At 30.7% G+C, this 22901-nt stretch overlaps 1 protein-coding gene across 5 annotated transcripts in view; it reads right to left on the bottom strand.

Annotated features, from left to right (window-relative positions):
- cher (filamin-A) overlaps positions 1-22901 on the bottom strand; it is a 30084-nt gene that overhangs the window by 2993 nt on the left and 4190 nt on the right. The window contains exons 4-16 of one of the 5 annotated variants that reach the window (XM_035080015.1): positions 19027-19370; positions 18711-18838; positions 17473-17896; positions 16276-17235; positions 15462-15849; positions 13237-13806; positions 12207-12551; positions 10803-11712; positions 9135-9273; positions 5495-5711; positions 2869-3009; positions 1863-2165; positions 733-1788 (exon numbers count right to left, since the gene is read on the bottom strand). In XM_035080015.1, coding sequence (XP_034935906.1) covers positions 733-1788; positions 1863-2165; positions 2869-3009; positions 5495-5711; positions 9135-9273; positions 10803-11712; positions 12207-12551; positions 13237-13806; positions 15462-15849; positions 16276-17235; positions 17473-17896; positions 18711-18838; positions 19027-19370 — 5925 coding nt within the window. Of the gene's footprint in view, positions 1-732; positions 1789-1862; positions 2166-2868; positions 3010-5494; positions 5712-6342; positions 6470-7961; positions 8286-9134; positions 9274-10802; positions 11713-12206; positions 12552-13236; positions 13807-15461; positions 15850-16275; positions 17236-17472; positions 17897-18465; positions 18481-18710; positions 18839-19026; positions 19371-22901 lie in introns of those variants that run through there. The other 4 variants (XM_035080010.1, XM_035080011.1, XM_035080014.1 and 1 more) reach the window with 4 other exon arrangements.

The raw sequence follows: 22901 nt of genomic DNA on the forward strand, positions 1-22901 counted from the left end.
CAACTTGAGCTTCGTCGCGCACCACTAGGTGCCTAGAGAAAATTTTAACTTGTGGACGTCGAATGATTCCGCCTCCACACACTAACCAACCTCTCCTCTGTATGCTTGTTTTCATCTTCTCTTTCTTACTCTTATTTTCATTTACTCTCTCAATTCTACTCATTCTCACTTCTCTTCTCTTTCTAATGTGTTTCACACGACCCGAATATATCCACGCGCAGCTTACAGTTTACCATGCGCACCGTAGACTCCGCCAAAATATGATTTCGTCGTAACGAATATAGACACTGATATTTTTAGTTCGGGGTTGCCCGAAGCAAATCTATTACATTATCATTACGAAGAAAAATCCTTTTTTCATCTCAAATGTGATACTGTATTATTATTAAATATATAAATCATATGCAATGTTCCAAAATTTCATTAAAAATTAATAATGCATGTACATCAAATTATATAAGTTTTCTATTCAAAAATAAATCTTTCCATATTGAAAACAAGTCTGTACTATCATTAATGCGTTATATTATTAAAAAGCTCAATAAATTATTTGATTTAATATTACTGATTTTCTCTTACTATCATTTGAAACTATGTAAGAAATCATATTTTGCTAACGAAGCTGCTTGTCCTAAGATTCATGAGAGAAGTTAGTCACTGGTGGAGAATAACAATATTTGTCATAGAACAGCAATTTATGATTTATTACACGAGTGAATGAATCATTCATACCTGGTTCAGAAACGCGATAGCTGACGTAACAGCTTCCGTCTTTGCGATCCTTGAAATCAATGTGAGCTTTGCTAGGACCTTCAACAGATATAGCCAATGTACCAGCTCCAGCTTCGCGAGTCCAGATATTAAACTCGCAAGGTTCTCCTTGTTCTCCTCTCTCCAGACCTGGACCACCAGCATGGACTCTGTGAGCTCCACCATCTTTTAGAGGTCCAACAGTAAATTGGAATGGTGATCCAGGGATATGCATCTCCTTGTAGCGAACTGATACAGTATGGACTCCAAGTTCTTTGGGAACAAATGCGACAGCATAAAGACCATCTTCAACTTCTTTGATTTCAGCATCTTCAGTAACACCTCCGGGAGACGTAACAGTGGCAGATAAATCAAAAGACGTAATTCCAGGCATTTTGAACGTAAGTTTACATTGACTACCGACTTCAGTAATTGGAACAGCTTCTCTTTGCCGTTGGATTTTCTCTCTTTGTCGGTTGCTTCCTTCTCCAGAAACTTTAACAGTGAATGGAGAACCATCAACATGATGATCAGCAAACTTGAGATTCATTATGTAATATCCTGGCTCGGTGGGTTTGTAAGAAACATTTAAAGTGCCATCAGCGTTGTCCTTGCATTGAATTTCAGCTTTACTTGGACCTTCCATTGACAAAGACAAGCCTCCAAAACCTGCATTACGTGTGTCGATGGTGAATGCATTCTCTACATGAGTTTTTCCTTCTTTTAATGCTGGTCCACTGACTTTAACCTTCTTGGCATCACCTACTTCACGATCCTTGACGTCAATTTTATATGGGGAATTGGTAATGTGCTTGCCCATTCGTTTCACGGATACAGCATGTTCACCAGGCTCACGGGGAGTGAATGAAACACATATGTTACCACTTGGAAGTCTTTTCAAGAAGCAAGGCTCCTCCAGACCACTTGGCGCGGTGATTGAGGCATTTAGTGAGCGGATATCTTGGTCAGTTACTTTGCCTGGTAATTGAACTTCACTTGATGAACCTACAGAGATTTGGTTTCTCTTTCGACCCTCACCTAAAATAGATAATAAATGTTGTAATAACTTGATTATGTTAAATAGTTATTTATAAATTATTTTATATGCTTACCAGTGATTTTTGCGACATACGGACTGCCTTTAATTGGTTTGTCACCAAATTTAACAGAGATTTTATATTCGCCTGGAGCAGTTGGAAGGTAAGAAACAGAAACTGTGCCATCTTTATTATCATGACAGGATATTTCAGCTTTACTGGGTCCTTCAACAGCTAGAGATAGTCCTCCAGCTCCTGCACCCTTTGTTGAAATAGTAAAATTAGCAGGCTCTCCGCACACTCCGTAAATAAGACCGGGGCCGTAAGCTGTTACGTAGCCACTTGAGAGGGAGTCGACGTGGAACTTGAATGGCGAGCCTGAAAAAGTTATTTTTGTAAAAATTTGGAATTTCTTATTTTACTTCTTTTTACATGTGATTAATGAACTCTTGACATTAAAGACATGACTCACATTCCGTTTAGCAATTTTCAATTAATCAATTTTTCATTCTGAACACATTTACAGTTAATTTTAATAAAATGTAATGTTAAATAATTAATTTAAACAATTCATAAATTTGTAAATTATTAAAGGTGTCTACTATTGATAGTAAAATTAATTATTTTGTAATAAGTCTCTTGAATCTAATAATATCAGCTAATTTTCTAGTCCTTTTTCTTCATAAGGTAAGGAATCCAAAATATTTTCTAAATCCCACCATTCTAGAATTTATAATAAACTGTAAGTAAATCTTCCAAGATTATTGATTCATCAAATTTCATGGTAAATTGTTTAGTAAACAATCGTATAAATATATCTCCAGAGCATTAACCCTACCTTTAACTCCAATATTTCACGCTCTACTAATTTATAGCATAGACTGGATTTATCTCAGATTTACTAAAAATGTAAATAATCTTATTTAATTTTAAGAGGCTTCTTTTCTAGTGAATTGTGTAATAAAGAAACCAAGTTGATTGTGCAATTAGTAATAATTTTTCAAAATTAACACACATTTTTTAAAAGCATTTTTTAATATTTTTGTTAATTTTTTGTTTAAAAATTTGAAAAATATTTTACCATGAACATGTTCTCCATTGAATTTAACTGCAAGCTCATGTAAACCTTCTTCTCTTGGATCATATTTTATCGAAACTGTTCCATCATGATTATCTTCAATCACAGGTTTGTCAACGTTTCCACTCGGCATCTTTACTTCAGCTGAAATCAAAAGCAAAAACAAAGATATAAATAGCAGCTTATTCCAAATGTTAATCAAAATTATTCCAATCCACCGTTTTCACGACACATGGAAACCATTCCAAAAAAATTCCTAAAATAGCAAAGATTTTTTTCAAACAATTCTCTTCAATTTTTAACGATTTCAATTCACTGGAACTGTTCCAACCTTTGCGAGAATTTACGTAGTACAGACTCTGGAAAATTAATGGAGCGAAATCGAGACCGGGACCAGGTATTTCTTCTTCCTCTTCCTCTTCTTCGTCTTCGTCCTCTTCGTCTTCTGCCTTTTTAGGTGAAGTTCTTTTAGAAATAAGCGAATAACAAATAGATTTTTCCGACTTATCGACTTCACTACAAGTAATATTTTTAAGCCACTCCCTATAATAAGTTGAAATCTCCTGCCAGGTTGTTTCAATTTCTTCAATTTGATCCTCCCAAATCATTTCTAGAGGATCGTCTAAATTTAAATTGACTAATTTGCGATTTTCAACGCCAATTATATGATCACTGTGCCTTAAATAATATCAAATAGCACAACTTAAAATTAAACTCACGACAAAAAATATTTTATCCAAATAAATACAAAACTCAAAAATATTTATCAAAGAGCTTAATCATTATAAAGTTTAATTAAACAACAAAATGATACCGATAAAAATTATTATAATATCTGTGATAGCGATAATAATTATAGATTGAATTCCAGCTAGATCTACCGATCAGTGAGACTTCTGAAGCTCAACTGAAGAAGATACCGCGATGTGACCGAGTTGGTATTAACCAAAATATTCCGGTCCCGGGGGCCGAATTATCTTCCAGAAAACCAAGCAAAAGGCAATATATATCATCTGGGGTCGTGCGCCACTAAAGTCTGTCCGAGGCCAGCGAATCTACTCCTACGCAAGCGCGCGGGCGATGACGCGAAGGAAAAAGAGATGAAGATGATCATTATGGAAGGATGGCTGATTGAGTTATACATTGACAGCTATTAGAAATTTTATTTTTCAAGAAATAGACAAAAATAAGACTGATCATTTGATAACAGCATTCATATCATTGTTTCAATTCTTATCCAATGACCTAATTTATTTCTTGAAATGCTCATTGAAATTTTCAAAAGGGGTCAATCGACTGTTTAGTCTATCCCAATGACTTATAAATAATTTATTCACTTTCAACTATAAAGTGATAATTAGAATTGATTGAATTTATTAATAAATGATGATGATGATGGTAATTTGTCTTAAGGAAATTGAAAGCTTTTGGTCCTGAACTTTTTTTAAAAATATTTTCATGATTGTTGAATAAATAAGTTGAACTAAGTGATGATAAGTATCTTAATGAATTGATTGATCAATATCAAAACTAACTTGTTGTCTTAAAAAAAGAATATCAATTTCGTTTAAAAATAATTTTTTCTCTGCATGTGCAGCAGGAAGTGATTATAGTATTGGACAACGCGCCAAAGAAAATATAAAACTACAGTAAACTGTTATATATGCAATAAGTAACGAGACATATCATTTGTATAAATCCCAATCATGAAAACATATTGCATTTAATTTATTGCAAAACAAGTGTTACAATCACTATCATTAAATTATCAAAATTAATTAATGAATTACTCCAATAACGAATACTGAGTAATGGCTAATAATAAATTACTTTACACGTTGATTAAGAAGTTAGAAAATTGTTTCAATGGTTCTTTGATATTTTCTCATATCTTTTACCCCTCCTTAACTCTTTCTTTGACTCTCGGAATTCCTAGTGTTTTGAAGCTTTTCAAATACTTCAACTTCATCATCTTCTTGTTAGTCTTTTCTCTGAAGACTTCAGAGTTCAATTCATGGAGCGAACACTCGGTGGTACTTAATCAACCCACCAATATTAATATCACCAATGGCCTTACGACATTTTGTAATGTCTGTCTCTAGCCTGGTTTTTCTCATATTTTTGGCAAGGTTGTTCAGGAAAGTGGGGAGTAATAACTTGTGCATTTGACAAAGAGGAAGAAGATTCACGACGACAAACATTGTGAACTTGTCGCATCTGTCACTCAAATGATCTCAGCCATATATACATAAATAAATGATGAGATGAACTTTTGTTGACATGAACAAATTAACTTTCTCAAAAGTATGCTCTTATGAATTATGGCATTGATTATTGATCGGTTATCCTTTAAAAAAAACGCTCATAGATGATGATAATTTAAAAAGTGTCTTTGATCAAAACCTGGTATACTTGGAATATATATTACCTTAATAAAATTTAAAAGATAAGCAGTATTAGAAAAAAATTATCATTGATAATTGAATGAAATTAAATCAGTGAAGATTACTAATGTTTTATAAATATTTCGAATTAAGTATTCACTTGGATAGTTATGTGTAAGTTTTATTATTTAAAGTTGATAAAAAATGTTAGATTTGATTAAACTATTATGAAAAGAAATACTTACATGTGACTGTGCCGTCAGTTGATGGCAAAGGAATGCTATTAAGACGGACAGAATTAAACTGTGTTGAACTGTCGTGTTGACTTGTACTGCGTCTTGATGTAAATCGTTCCTGGATACTCGAGCTGTGCTGTTCAATCACACGTTCTTCCTGTCGTTTATGAGATCGTTTGCCTCTTGAAGTTTTGTGAGTACTTTGTTCACGATATTCTTCGGATGCCTACAACATTTTTCATAAATACCTCATTTATTATATCATTCAAAAACATTTTTAAAATTATTTAATAATTCCATTAACTCGAAAAAATTTTATTCGAAAGCTTTATAGAGACATGTTTTAGTGAAAAATCATTTCTTTTTCTAAAATTATTTTATTTTTGTGAATTTGATGAAGAAGAGTAAGAGCTATTAATAGAAAATTTTCATTTTATGGCTGAAAAGTTAACAGAAAAATTACAAATTACAACTTGTTTTTTCTCTCTACGATAAAGACTTTAGTTCTCAATTATTTTCTAAACAAATTTTGAAGAGAGTAAAACTAAACTTTGTAATGTTACACATAATTTTAAGTGTTTGTAAAACAAAGAGCAAATGAGTTCTGACAGGAGACATAATATTTATCTAATAACTTCTTAAAAAAAAAAAATCTTTTTCAGTATATTTAAAACTCACGATCCTGGCTAATGTGGAGTCATTATGTAATATTTTTGCAAGAGACCTTGAATAAAATCTTGTCACGAGGTTATTTGGTTCATTACGTTAGTATAAATCATTTTTTTAATTCACACACTGTATTTATTTGATCGATATTTAATATCAATTGGAAATCGAATATTTAACAATTAACTTACTAATTAAACTGGTCTGTTTAATTTTATGGACAATAATTTCCTCAAATGAGAAACTGACTGACCAAGTGTAGACGCGAGTCAACAAGATACTCAGTTAATTTCGCATGCAGAACAAACAAAAATTTTCATCCACAATAATAGATCTACAGCTAGAGCTGCCCCACTCTTATTTAATGAGGAATGGTTGAAATAAAATAGGAACAGAATCAGCTGACGTTAAATCGTAATTGTCCACGAATTTCATCCGTTACGATCATTATCATTTGGGCTTTGAGTCTTTCATTATGAAACCTAAGATTGAAGTTACTGAGATCAATAAAAAAAATCAGTTTCGAGTTATAAAACCTGTTTCGTAACAGAAAGAATCAAATTAAATATTTAAGTAAACAATCAGTCTGTCTCATTCGTTATGGATCACAAACAGTCGTTTGCTATTTTGGATAGTAAACAGCGCTCATGTGAATCCACCCGGACCCTCAACGAGACTCGCAGCTGTCGACCTGTCCCTCAACTTTCAGTGAATTCTCTTATTTCCTGCACCCTAAAATCTTCTTCAATTTTTCACACTTTTATTCATTACTTTTCTTGTTATTCTTGATACTGCTTTGGTTGAAAGAAATATCAAAAAGCAGATGCTTGCGAATAAATTTAACTGTTGATATTCATGATGGAGAAATATTTATGAAAACTGACAGTCTAAGTTCTTATCTAATTTCATTGGCAAATTTTATTACAAATCATTCTTATTTTTATATTAAACAAATTTTACTTTTAAACTGAATCAATAAATATAATGGTATTAAAATAATGTTAAAGTTTATTCTGAAATATAATTATTTAAATTAAATTTTGAATAATAAAAAATATTTAAAGTAAACAATCGATTTCTAAAATAACTTTTGTTATTGTATATTCAGCATCAAGTCATTTACTTAATCTGTTTCATTTTAAAACTCGTTTTAATATGATTCAAACATTGTAAATATGCTTTGTTTATAAAAAATTAATCTATATCAGTCAACCTATAATGAATTACTAAACATAATTGTTGATACAAATTTCAATTAATTTTAATAACAATTACTAGTAGGTAATTAAATATTCGAATCGAATGAAATAATGGGATAAAATGTGTAATTATTATTGTAATAATCTAACAAAATGTCTATCAAGAAAATGGAGTCTGTAGTGGAAACAAATTGATAAGTGCTTCAAAAGTAAGAAGCTACATTCGTTCATATAATGAAGTTTTTTGCAAAAAATCTGGAAGCCTATATATAATTTGATCTAGAACATCAATTAACCAGTCATCGTGTCCACCCACAGTTTCTTCCGTGCTTATAAATTCGAGATAGTCTGCTAGAAGTGATGAAAATAGTTCAGCAATTCCTACAGAATTCAACGCTAGTAATCTTCAGATTCAATTTACGTATTTGTGCTCAGATTAAATTTCACATATAATGATAAAAATAATAACAATAAAGACTTTTAAAAACAATCCCATAACTTATAGAATATTAAGAAACCCCATAAAAATAAAATCAAAAAAAAAAAAAACAAAGTTTTACTTTAAGTCTCTTCTTAAAGTCTGACATATTAATGATGTAATAAAAATGTACCTTCAAGCTTGTTTTTTGATTTTAACTTTCTCACGTTTCGTTATTTTTATTTTATAATCGTTTTCTATTTTTTCTAGTTCATCTAGTAAATTCTTTTTATCAACGCCACAAGCCGGTGAAGAAATTTTTTGTTTTTCAACTTAAATAAATGGTCGTTTCACTTAAGACACGTTGTTGATCGAGACAAGTGATGGAATAAAGAAGTTCAAAAGTTTACAAAAAGATAAACAAACAATATTTTTTAGTAATAAATAATGAATTAGCAATTACTGATTAGATAATCGGTCAAGGAACCGATGTGATTCCGACGACACCTCAACGTGAACTGTTGCTGGAAACCCCGCGACAATATCCCGGATATGTAAGTCTCTATAGTTAGATACACTTTTGACTCCCCCACTTACCTAAAGTTTCATGTGTGATCTGAGAAATAAGAGGAAAACATTGAAAATACTAAGCCACCCTTGAAGAGATCAAGGATCGTTGTATCATGATTTAATATTTAAACAATATTTTCTTTCTTTACTTTAAAGCTAGTTTCTTAACTTATCTATTTATCATAGATGTTGAAAGAAAAGCTTTAAAACAACTAAAGAAACTATTGCATAAATGTTTATAAAATAATCATATTCACTCTCTTCATATCAATATTCAAAGTGATCTGTTTATTTTTAATAATAATCATTATGAGTTTATCACCTAATTTGCTGGATTACAAATGATTACAAACTCATTAGAGGAAAATTATTGCAGAGACATTGATGGTTCATTTTAATATCAATAAATTCATTTTGTTTGTTAAGCATACATGAAATAAAAATTCTAGGATTAAAAGTAATTCAAAAGAACAAATCTCTAAAAATCAACATCTCAAACAAAATAAAAAAATGATTGAAGAGTTTCGATCAACTACTTTCATGAATTTCTTTAGAATAGAATTAATGTAATTTAAACAATAGTTAAATTAACACTAGCTTGGGTCAGTAGAGCAATTAAAAAAACCATTTTTATTGTGTTTTCAAGATAAATGTTTGAAATCACAATTAACAATGTCTCGAAAAATCCTGAAGCATGTAATAAGATGGTTTGAGACTTCAAACTAAATTACACATTGTCTCGAATAATACAAAAAGTAATAAAACAAAGCACGTGTCACATTGTACACGAACTTACCGTGAATGTGTAGAAGCCATTTGGCACTGGTTGTCCACCGAACTTGATACTAAGAGTATATTCTCCTGCATCCTGAACAGTGTAATAAATATTCACAGTTCCGTCACCATTATCTTCAATATCAATGTCCACAACCTCACTGAAATAGAAAAAAATAAAATTAATTAATGAATATTTATTTGTATGTACGTTTTGATGATTATTATAATTTATAATAATTGTATAGTTTTCTTAGAAATGCAATTTAAATAAATAAATAAATGTTATAAATTAGTTTTTGCAACAGAGCAAGAGACATAAAGATCTAGTAGATTGACAACAACATCCTCGTCAATTGTTGGGAACGTTGCCAAAGAATTCATGGCAACGGTAAATAAATGGAAGAAGTAACACTTCGTGAAAAATAATATAAAATATTTAATATCTATAGAATGAAAATTACATTATACACCTACACGGAAGCTAAAGTTATTTTTAATAAAAATACAATAACTAGATTGTTAAATAAATTATGAGACATTATACTTTAGTTTATTTTAGTGTGAATGACGTTATTCATTAATAAATTTTCAGTAGATCTCAGTAATAAGAAAAACAAAATTTCAATTTTAAGAGATAAGTAAAAAATAATTTAGTGATCTACTAAACGAATCATCTTATCATTTCAAAACTTCTTTTTAACTAATATTCCATAATTCATGTCTAGTTTTTACATTAATGGCAAATAAAATCTTTATAAAATAATAGTATTATTGATTATCTTTCTTTAAGTTGAACATAGTAAAAAAAACTAAAAGTTTAATGCAACAGGTTACTCGATAAACCAGTCACAAGTCATCAATTATACATTTAAATACATCTACCGATATAAACGAATATTTTATTTAATTTAAACTTAACAATTTAAAAAAATATATCTTCTTAATCTTTATAAATTATTATAATGTACAAAGTTTGTTTTATAGTTACTACTTGGTTGTACGACTCTGACAACTGCAATATAATATTATGCTAACCAATAAGCAACGAGTGCAGTACACAAAACGTTTATATATTACTGTTAATTTATTATTATCCATAAAATTTGCATATGTACAAAGTGAACTAAAGTAATAAATGCAAAGTACTAGATATAACTCGGATGCTATATCTTATCTGCGAATCTTTGTGTCTGACAAGAGATAGACATTAAGAATGGTTTAACTTGCAGTGCTACTCAAGTGGAACATGTTAGCATATGGTCAGACCAAGTAAGATAAATTTAGTATCAGTAACATCTCTTTCATCAACTTTGCAAAAACCCGTCAGAATACACACGCCGCTGTCTAACTGTAACCTAGGGACGAGTGAACTGTCTGTCAACATTGCTAAATGCTTATTTAATGAAGGCTGTCATCACTGGACACTAATGGCTTAATTCCTTATCCTGTTGAGTATCTTAAGATAAATAATTAGTTTAATTAACATGAGTCTCATCAAGAATTGATTTCATTTATATTTGAAGATAATCAGTTAATATATTATCTATTTATCTAATCATTTTAGAAAGTTAGAAATATTAAATAATGCTCAGAAGTATTAATTGAAAAATTTGATATCTTCAAAAAATAAAGATCTTTATTAGTAAATTACTATATAATAAATAGGATAATAAATATTTGTACTGACCTTCCAGATGTCGATCGAATCCGACAAGTAACTGCTCCCCGTCCTGCATTTTCCGTATCAACAGTGATACAGTACTCTTCACCCTGAGCTAAAGTCTGTTGAACTCCTTCTTTGATCTTACATTGGTCAGCTTTTCCAGTTGATACACTTTGTACAGTCACAGGACTTCCAGGAACTTCTACACCTCCATATTTAACATTAACTTTATACCTTCCACAGTCATCTGGCAAATATGTTGCCTTATATAAACCATCCCCGATATTTTGGAGTGTAACTTTGCGAGGTACTGCATCAGGTCCAAGAACAAGAACTTCAAGATCTCCATAACCAGCTTTCGATGTATCAACTACAAAGTCTACAGGGAAGGAAGCAGTGCAAACCGATGATACTCCAGGTCCAGAAAGTACAACTTTATTGGGTTCAACAGTTGGATAAACCTTGAATTTAAAAGGACTTCCAGGAATGTCTTGATTGCCATAAGTAACTCCAAGCTCAATATTACTTCCTGCTGCTGGAGGTAAGTAAGTTACTTCATAAATCCCATTACCACGGCTTTTTATATCGGGTTTCTGTATTTGACCTTTATCAGTCTTGAGTTTGATATCTAATTGAGCTGGAGCACATTTAGTCGTGTCTACCACAAATTGAGCAGGTACTGCATCACGAATTAACTCAGGTTCTAGCCCTGAACCGTAAGCTCTTACGTCTGATGCATCTACAGCATCTTCTACTAACACTTTGAATGGAGATCCAGGAATATGTTTGTCTCCGAACTTGATAGCAACATCGTAATCGCCAGGCTCAGTTGTTATATACTCGACACTGCATGATCCATCGTAATTATCTTTACAGGTCATTTGGGCTTCACTTGGACCCTCGATTGCCAAGCCGAGACCTCCATTTCCAGCATCTAAAATTAAATAGTTCAGAATATTAATTTATCTTTTTGAAATTAGATGAATTAAATAAGACAAATTTATGTAATTAATCTGGTGTCATAATTTCTAGGATTAGTTTAGTGCATGAATTTATTTTCGATGGATAATGAAAAATTGAATCGGTCTTAATATAACTTATTCTAATTTATCTTATAGTTTTTACATTACAAATAAACATTAAAAAATTTAATTAACTATATTATTTAATTTTTTTCATTTTTAATCAATTATAATGCTTTCAACATTTGTAGAACTAAAAATAAATAAAATATCTCTGGAATCTGACCAGAATATATGATTAAATGTTTGGTTATATTTAATCGAAGAAAAATTACTGAGAATTCCACAACACATTCGAAATTCTCACCCATAAATAAATAGCTCAGTAATATTGAGTAATTCATGCTACTTTAATAATTAAATTTTATTTATAAAAAATAGACGTGTATTAATATTTTATACCTACCAATAGTTTCTACTGTGAACTTATTCAGTTTGTTAACATAGGCTTTTTCCAAACCAGGACCATAAGCCTTACATTTACTAGGATCACATATTCTTTTGACAGTTACTGAAAATGGTGAACCCGGTATTGGAACATTGTCATACAAAATATCAATCGTATGACGCCCTTCTTCAAAAGGAGTGTAATTTACACGATACGTTCCATCATTCAATGGTGTTACAGTTTTTTCAGTTTTGGATCCACTTGGGCCTTTGATTGAGCAGGTTATTTTATTCTCGTCCCCTATAGTTCTGGGAATAGCTCTGGTGTCAATAGTGAATTCCGTGGGGATATTAACTCCGACGCCTGAAAAAATAATTCAAAATATAAAATTACTTTACTTGATTAACTATTGTTGATACTAATAAATAATTGTTTATAATAATTAACCGATAATATAATAAAAACTACACTAACAATAATGAATTATGATAAATATTTGGCAATTATGATTTTTAAATAAAAAATCATATGGAAAGCTACTATTGAGATTGAAACTGATTTTCATAAAAAAAAAATACTTTTAAGTAACAAATAAAATTAATTTCCACTTAGGATTTCTGTCTATTTAAAACTGTCATATTTGTTTCATGTAAATATATGAAAAAGTATCAATATTAAGAAATGTAATTCATTGATAATCTAACAACGTGTTTTCATTTTCGATGAAAAACACTGTGTATTGATTATTATTTACAATAAAAGCGAAAAAGATACTATCAAGTTAAAAAATTAATTGCTATTTTTATTATTCAATAAAAAATAAAGTAGCTAATAACAACACATACTATTTTCAGAGTCTCTAAATACATATTTTTCTACTTTTTAAATCATTTTTCATCTCAATAAACACACGCAAATAAATAAGGCACAAAAGTGAAAAAAAACTCAAAATTATAATCAAACATCATAAAGCAGAGGAGGTAGTAGCAATAAAAGGGTCTATATCATGCAAATAACCGAGCAGCAAACGTTCCACGCAGCTCCTAACCGTAGGGATGAATGCCATTTCCGGAGACCTTGATCTTGGAGAGGTCTGCAACCGGATTGATGATAGCTTGAAAAGGAGATCCAGGAATGTGACGGTCGTTAAAGGTGATATTGATGATATAGTCACCAGGTTCAGTTGGTAAGTAAGCAACCGAACAAGTTCCATCACCATTATCACGGCAATTGATAGCTGCCTCGCAGGGACCTTCAACAGTTACACCTAGACCACCTTGACCAGCTCCACGTGTATCTATGACGAATTCTGCAGGTCGAGAAACTAATCCTTGATGAAGTCCAGGTCCAGATGCTCGAACTTTAGATGAATCACTGCCATGAACGCAGTTAAAACGGTAAGGATGTGCCGAAATCGGTTCTCCTCCAAAGCAGATTCCTAGTAAATATTCGCCCAATTCCGTAGGTGTGAAGTTGACAAGATATCCATCATGGGTAGGAATGATCTGAGCTTTGACTCGATTTCCTGAAGGTGCTGTTATTGCCACTTGAAGGTCTGCTGCTTTGCCTGCATCCTGAGTTATCACACGAAATTGTTGCAGGCTGTTGACTGGAGCAGCTATAATTGGGGATTCGTTTGCTACAATGGAGTCTCTATAATTTCTATCCTTTATGGTGTTCATTTCTAACATATACTGATATGTAATAAATTTCTAAATATTCATTACTTCTTTTATACGTACATTTGAAACTGTGTAATGCAAAAAAATTATTTGTTGAATTATTAAGTTGAATAATAATCATCAATGATTATTGTGAAAGAGCTCATCATCCATCTGTAGATACAGAAAAACTGAGATATTCTAGAAGTCTTTTAGCTTGATGATTCGTCAAAGTATTCACCTTTAAAGCTATTAATCAAACTCATCAAGCATCTTGATGTTAAAAATTTACATTCTAAATAACTTAAAACAATCTCAAAATGTACATATAATGTGATTTTAATATTAGAAGGTAGTTTCACAATTGTAGTTTTATTGTGATTACAAGAACTTGGAACCTTCTATGAGCAAAAAAAAATAAAAGCTTTATCAACAGGAAATTATGGAGACTCTTAAACTCAAAATTTTTTTGTAATGTAAAGCGTCAATTAGTAATTTTAAGAAAATATTAATTATCCACAAGTGCTACTATAATTCTTGGCTTGGCAATTGACGAGAAGCGTCAAGTGGGAACGAGCTGTTTGGATTGCTGTATAGCGGTGGCGCTCAAGCACTCTTTATTTCCGTGATTTTTTGTGTCATCATTCATACAACTTCATATCTCATCTTGTCCTCGGCAACTTTTCTTTTTACGTCCTTCTTGAATTCCTTCATTAATAAGACCTGTGCGCCTTCGTCTTTTAAATGTATCTACGTGTGTACGTCAGTGCAATTAAATCTGTTAGTCGTAAATAATAACCATAATAACGTGAAATATCGTTACTCATAGAGTTGTTTATCAAAATAAACAGGAAAAAGTTGAAAAAATGTTTTTTTTAACAATTATTTATCTTTAAATCAAAAATTTTTTTTAATTCTTTACATGAACGTTGTCAAGTTAAATGTAAATTATCATATTTTTAGCTGAAAGTTAAAGCTACGTAACCGCACCGAAGAATTTATGAGATCTGAAAATAAACATCGTCGAGGGTCCACAGAAATGACGCGCTAATCATACGCCAGGGACAATTTGCGACCTAAATTTTCAAAATCCGATTCTAGTTTATCAAACTTAATTAAATAATTATCACTAATTTATAACAACCCTCTAACTATCTTTATAAATTGACATTTTCACTTTATTAATTACATCAAGGATTATCTGATGACATTGTGAATGCTAATGTGGCAGAAAATACTTTTTAATTTAATAGAATCATTAAAATAAAATTGTAAATTCGCCAGAAAAACTCATTATGCTAGGATTTGCCTCGAATTATTTTAGAACTGGCTATTTACCAATAATGTAACATTAGACACTTTTTTAAACAATATTCTTCCTAAATCTAAAGTAATTCACAATCATTTTGCTAGTAGGTTTATTAAATATAAATCACTGCCTAATTACTTTTATGTGTCTCGTAGCAACACACCGCACAGTAAACCTATAAATTAGTGCGATTTATAGACGTACATTTCCGTCAGTTGTCGTAATTAAAGTGTCCTAATGATTGTGATTTTATGAAATAAAAAAATATTTCATTAATTTTTCTAAGTAAGATAAAGTACTCACTAGTTTCAAGTCCATCGACCTTGATCTTTGATACATCAACATGTGGTTGAACGTTAACTTTAATCGGGCACTGAGGTACTTTAAGGCCGCCGTAATTAAGATTAACGGTGTATGTTCCTGGTTGAGGTGCAACATAATCAACAGTATAAGTTCCATCCTCATTGTCTGTGAGAGAAATAGGAACGTCATGGCCATCAGGATTTTTCATTGATACATCTAGATTTCCATTTCCTGCTTCACGACAATCAATATTGAAATGAGTTGGAGTGTTGGATTTTATTCCTTTTTCTAGACCTGGTCCGAAGGCTGCTACCATAGCTGGGTTCAGTGGTGAAGCAACTTTCACACGATATGGAGATTTTTTGGTTGCAACTCCACCATAATTTACCTATAAAAATTTTATATTTTATTTGATGATCATAAATTAAATTTCATTATTTATTAATCTTTTGATTTATCATTCGTGAAGCTGAATTAAATTTATAATTTAAAACTCTTTAATGTGATTTATTACGTGGTAAAAATATTAACTCATTCACACTGTGAATAAGAAAATATGAAATATTTTTTTTTACTACAAAATAATATAATATAATTTCTAAAAACAGTTTGTAAGTATTGTATTTATTTAGTTAATGGCAATATTAAACTGAAGAGATTGATCGTCAAAATTGACCGAAAACAATTTTCATAGCACTAATAACTTTCAATGCCTCAATCATTTACTTTCAACGCAAAAAGTAAAGCATAGCTAATATTTAACTCAGCGAAATCGTTTAATTCATATTACCTGTCATTTTAAGAAAATATTTACCATGATTACGTGCTGAGAACCAGATGTTGGCACGTAATGTGCTTGAACTGTCCCGTCATGCTTGTTGTCCAGTTTCACTGGTACTTCTCTTCCCAGAGCATCTTGAATTGCAACTGTTAGTGGAGCCTGTCCAGCTTTTCTAGAATCTACAGTAAAATGCGTAGGTTTGTCTCGAGCAACACCTTCTGGTTGAATTCCAGGTCCATGAACCTCAACTTGATCTGGACGAAAGTCAGCTTCAGGTTGAATTGTAGCGAGATACGGACTCTTAGGAATATCTTCATTGTCACAAAGAATGTGAACAGCATAAAAGCCTGGTGCGGTTGGTAAATATGTCACGTCAGCAGTTCCATCTCCATTATCATGACAATCAATTTTAGCTTTAGATGGTCCTTCAATTGAAAAGCCTAAAGCTCCAGTTTCTCCATTAGTGTCGACAGTAAATCTTGCTGGATGATTAACCATTCCTCCATAAAGTCCAGGACCAAAAACTCTAATTGAAGACTCCTTGTAAGGTCCAACATTTACTTCAAATGGAGATTTAGGAATTTCTTTTCCACCATATGTGATCATAATGACATGTCTACCGTCTTTTTCCGGTACATAGAAACATTTGTAATTATTTGCATCAACTTTATTGATTGTAATTGGCAAACTAACACCACCAGGACCAATACATCGAACTTCAGGCACTCCTTCACCAGCGTCCTTGGTGATAACTACGAAATCTGCTACATCTTTAACTCGAACACCGTTGGGTAAAAGACCTCGACCATATGCTCGACATTTTTTTGCATCTGATACTGGTGCAATATTTACTCCCATTGGGCTTTTGGGAATCAATTTTCCCGCAAAGAAAATATTGACTGAGTGTAAGCCGATTATCGGTGATGAATATTCACATCTCCAAACATTGGGAGAGGTTTGACGAAGTTTCACTGGTACTGTTGTTTTGTTACTCTGAAAAAAAATAAGAGAATAAGTATTTAACTACTTCAAAAACATTTAACTTAATAATTAATTAATTTTAGCTCTTTAAAATAAATTATTTTTACTCTGTTATACTTAAATAGAATTATTTTCATAAATTATCGATTAAATGTCCAATTTAATGAATAACATTTTGATAAAGACCTTCGAATAATACTTTGATGATAGAAGTATGCTATAAAGTTATTATTATCTGATATTAATTACCTGCGGATCCAAAATTATTACTTCTGGCACTCCACGGCCAGCATCATTGCAGAAAATATCAAAGTAAGTCGGTCGATTGACAATGACACCGTCAGGTTGAAGACCAGGTCCACTTGCAGTAACTTTACTGGGATCACCTGGTTTTCCATCAACCATAACAGTGTATGGACTCTTTGGGATTTCACGTCCAGCGTAGAGAACTCTTACTTTATGCGGTCCTTCAGTTTTAGGTGTGTAAGAAACTGAATATGTAAGATTTCTGTCATTATTGAATCGAATGTCTACTGGTAATTTTTGAGCTTTAGGATCATCAACAATGACTTCTACATCTCCTTTTCCAGCAGAGAAAGTTTCAACGGTGAAATTAGCAGGTGCATTAACGATGGGACCTTTTGGTTCAATGCCAGGTCCATAAGCACGAACTCTAAATAGAAATAAAAGAATAATTAATTTTAAAAATTAGGTTGAATTAAGTAAATGCATTAGATAGCCATTACTGATTCCTTCTTCCACACTTCTACGCATTAATATATTGCCAGTCGGTTACAAGCGTTAGACAATAATTTAATTTTACTGTTACCACACGCTTGCACACCAGCTATTTGCTAGTAATCATCAATGCTTTCCCACAAAAAATTCAGAATTATTCCAAACATAAGAATACATATAAATAAAATATTTTATAAAAAAATGATGTATGTTTTATGTTACAGAATTATGATCCATTAAATGATTGTTTATTTTAAAATATTTTATATAAATTATTTTATATTTGGAACGTATCTTATTGAATGATTTTCTTGTGGGATTTGTGAATTCGTCGAGCAGCCAAAAATCCAAAATCTCGACGTGTTAGATATCAAATTAATTTATATTATAGATCAAACATGATTAGATGAAAAAAAGGCATATTTTTCCTTGATTCTACTACGGCAATGATAAATGCTTAAACCACTGATTAAAAAATAAATAATACTACGCATCCCGACTTACCGGGGCGGAGGCACGCTGCGACCAGAAAAAAATGAATAAATTAATTATTATTTGTTCTTACAATTTCTTTTACCATTCTATGTATCTACAATTCTGCAGTTTACTTTATATCTAATAAATATCTATTTCTACTTATTATTGTCATTGATTACAATTTTTACTAATTTTTTATAAAAAAAGTGACAATAATAATTGTATCTAATTATTGATATAATTTTTTTTTTATTTATTAGCACAATAATTACCTGTTGGGATTGGTTTTTGGGCGCAATGGTGCACCAGGTTTCAATTGAGCATTTGGATACTGTGATAAGTAGGTCATCATTGATAATTCATCAACATTTGGATTTACCATTTCCTCAGGACTGATCAACTGCAAAAATAAAAGAGTTTTACTATTTATATTCAACAAGTGTTTTAAATCTTACATCATAATTAGGAAAAACTTTGAATTAAAATTTTCTTTATTTTGTTTGAGTATATTTGAGGTCAAGACTATTGAGTAATAACTTGAAGAATTTTCTTGACGGCTTAATTGAAAAATCGAATAGCATTCCTTACCTGTGGCACGTTAAGCCAATCATCAGCAAGACCCATGGCCTCAGAAGCATTCTGAACTGCATCCTTGGGGTTCCAATCTTGCCAATCTGGACATAACCCTGGTGCGATAGCATCCACCAAAGCACCAACAGCTCTTCCATCATTCCAATCGGACGTAAAATTATTAATAGGCAGTTCAGGTAATTTTGATTGGATCCAATGCATCAATCTCTGTTTTGGAGTGGCATTTTTCTCTTCGTCGTTTTCGGAGTTCCACATTGGCATGGATATTGAGTAATGGAGAATGAGGGTCCATATTAAACCAAGTATGAGTTTCAACTTGCAGTCGACGATGTCTGAGGAATCTATGCAAAAAAAATATATATACATACAATGAGTTATCTCATTGGTTATACATACTATAGATACTTGGATAAATATACATGAGATTTATTTAAAGACACATGTTTAGTTTGTATCGTCCAACAGATTTTCATATTCACAATTGACTCATTCATTCAAGCCAACTAAATAAGATTAATAAATGAAAATTATTGAAATACTTTTTTTTAAATTAAAAAAATTAAAAATCAGTAACCCAATTGAAATCAAAGCTGCTCAATTAATATATTCTCTAATTTAATTTCTTAATGCTTATCGTTCAATGACCTTCAACTAAATTATTCATTAATTCAAAGTGAAAGTCAACACCTAACTCTTTATTTTCAATATAAATTCATCTCTTGTATTGTTTAATTCAATAATCATGAATAAACACTACTCAAAATATCTCATGTCTTTGATGATTTGTTGGAAAAATCATTTTTCTTACTAGCCTGAGTAGTAATATTAACCGAGTTAGCATGAAAATCCATTAAGAATTTTATATTTAGTAGACAGATAATAAATAAAAACTGCAGATAAATAGTGAGTGTTTTATTGTAGCTAAATTCATCCACGTGGGTGTGCATAAATGCGGCATGAGAGTGCGATTGTAGAAAATAGAATGTACACGTTCGACAAACTTTGTCTGCCAGTCGTATTTTCTGAATCATACAATTCATTTTGAATACAAATATTTCAAGATTGATGACTCAACAGCTGAATAACATCAGGCCCTATATTTTAATCGTTAATCAGCATATATTTTTTTTCTTCTTGATAATAGAAACGTTAGCTTTAAAAAATATAATTTTACGTAATAAACTGATAACATTTGAATATTTTCATGACTTTTTCTATATAAAAATATAATAACATCAAATTTTGATAAATTCAAACTTAAATAAAGAATTATCACAAAAATGTTAAAATAATAATCACATAGTTTAAATAGTGTTTAAGCACCTGGTTGACGGTTGTGATATGCTCAAATTAAAATCATCATGTAAATTAGCTCCAAACGATATATTATAAGAGATAAGAGTATGCCAATTTGTTGTTTTATTTTAAGCTATTGAAATGTGTAAACGTCAAGTAGCAGAGCTACAGGTGGAATTTTTCATCGGCTGAAGTAAAAGAGAATGTTGGTAAGAAATGATAATAATGACGTGTTTCAGAAAGAAGATGAAAGTATTCAGTCAGCGATTCATGTGTTATTTTAAGCAATTACCATCTTATTTAATGACGTCACATTTGCAGACGTAATTCACATACATTTCACCTTTTTTGACGTAATTTCTCTTTAATTCCCCTACTTTATCATAAAAGTCTTGTTTTGTTAATCTAATGTAACTAACATCTGTTTAAAAGTGTTTTTTAATGGATCTCCAACATTCAACAAACGATCGATTTAACAATAATTTTAATTAAAAAATTTCAACAACTGTAGTTGATGAATCAAACCATTTTTAGAAGGAATAAATGTTTAATTGTTTCAAAGGCATATTAAATAGCTGATTGGTTAAATCAATTGAAGAAATATTAAACTCAGACTTTTAATTCAATCTTCAATGAATGTATTTATTATCCATCCTACAAATTTTAGATGTAGGAAAGTAAAATTACTGATGATTCAACAAGAAAGGAATTTTTTTCCAAGTGTTTTCGGATTCAAGGAAGTGGAAATTGACAGAGCATCAATCAAAACCAATCGACAACTGCTACTTGAAGTTGATTGACCCGTTATGAAGAAGCTCCTACTTGTACTATCTCCTAAGTATTACTAAGTTCAATATATAATAATATTACTTGCTTAACTCAAAGTTAAGCTTCTTGTAAAAAAAATCTTATTCAATATCAAGTGGCTCTTGATAGCCTCATACATTCTCTTTAAGCTTATCCGTCTTCTGTTGGCTTAGTAGCTCTCCTCAATGTAAGAGCGGTTCTTCATTTAGACAACCATTCTACAAAAAGGTGTTCAGTAACCAAGAAGTGATCTTCACGATTCATGATATACAAAAGACAGCTCATGTTTCGTAACGTACATGTGTTGATTGTTGCCAACAATTAAGACGTTAATTATGATACTTTTGTTCTGAGCATTAAGATTTTGCATTATTTTTTATCCAAAACTTGAATGTTTTATGATTTCAAATTATAAAGATTATTTAAATAAAGTTAATATCATTTTTGAGAATTGGTTTTTGATTTCTATTAATCAAAAAGAACAAATGAAAGTTATATTTATAATAAAATCGACATTAACTCACAACTAAAAGTTAATAATTCTTGAAAGCATTATAAGTGTAAATAATGATTAAGTTTAACTAAAATGAATCACTATTTTATAAATATTACAAGTTTTTGTTCTCCATTATTACAATAAGTTAATCTTTCATTTTAAAATCTAATTTAAAATTGCACAAAACAGTTGACTTTTTAGCTCTTAATTCATTTTTAATTATAGTTCTATTTTTTTAAATCTTTCTCTTATTCACAATACAAATTGTAAAAAAATTATAATTACTTTTTTCCGTTATTTAAATGTGAGAGCGGTGACTATATGTGAATAATCAGAATTACTACAATGAGGCATAAGATGCAAACTGAGAAAAAACAGAATTACAATTGAATGTGACAGACGACCGTATAGATTGTGATTTATTAATTGAAATAGTAACTGTATGAGTTCCTTCCATACATAAGTCTTCATTAATTATTATTTTATTACTCACAGAAGACATAATCGCAATAATATCTAATGAATCTAGATGATAAAAAAATACTTAAATGCAAAACTCAAGGACAAACTTTGCTTTTTAACATCGACAACTTTATATACGTTTTCAAATTAACTTTTCCTTCCTATCCATTTGCTTCAACATTTTCTATCAAAACTTGTTCTACAATTAATAGTTATTGATTCAATTTATAAGTTTCATGTGCTTTGAAACTTTATTACAATGTATTACAACTTTTAATTTTATAAAAAACCATTCTCTTCCATTGATGAATATTAAATAATGTTGAAAAGCTTCCTTTATCATAACAAAGTTAAATTGAATTCAATAGAAATAATATAAATTTGTAATAAAATTATTTTAAAAAATAATTTAATATTATAGAATAATATTACATAAATTCATTCTTGATAAATCCCAGTATTTTTGAAGAAAATATTAATCATAAGTTTTTTTATCACCGATGACCACAGTTTTCTAATTTTAGTCATAAATAAGTCATTGAAGATGATCTTGATGGAATTCAAAAAAAGGATAAATTATATCCGGTAATTGGATGACATCAGATGCTATCAAGCTAAGCAAACGTTTCATCGATGACGTTATAGTGTATTGTTCAATTACCTCCAGGCGTTATTACAATTGACTCTCACACGTACGTGAGCCAAGTGTCAAATTAATATTTTAATGATTTAGATTTCTAAAAAATTATTCATGACTATTATTTATTATTATATGGCTGACGACAGTCATACAATTTAGCTAATATTCGCG

Source organism: Chelonus insularis, unplaced genomic scaffold (assembly GCF_013357705.1).
Source record: "Chelonus insularis isolate UGA/USDA-ARS -01 unplaced genomic scaffold, ASM1335770v1 contig_261_pilon, whole genome shotgun sequence".
NCBI lineage: Eukaryota > Metazoa > Arthropoda > Insecta > Hymenoptera > Braconidae > Chelonus > Chelonus insularis.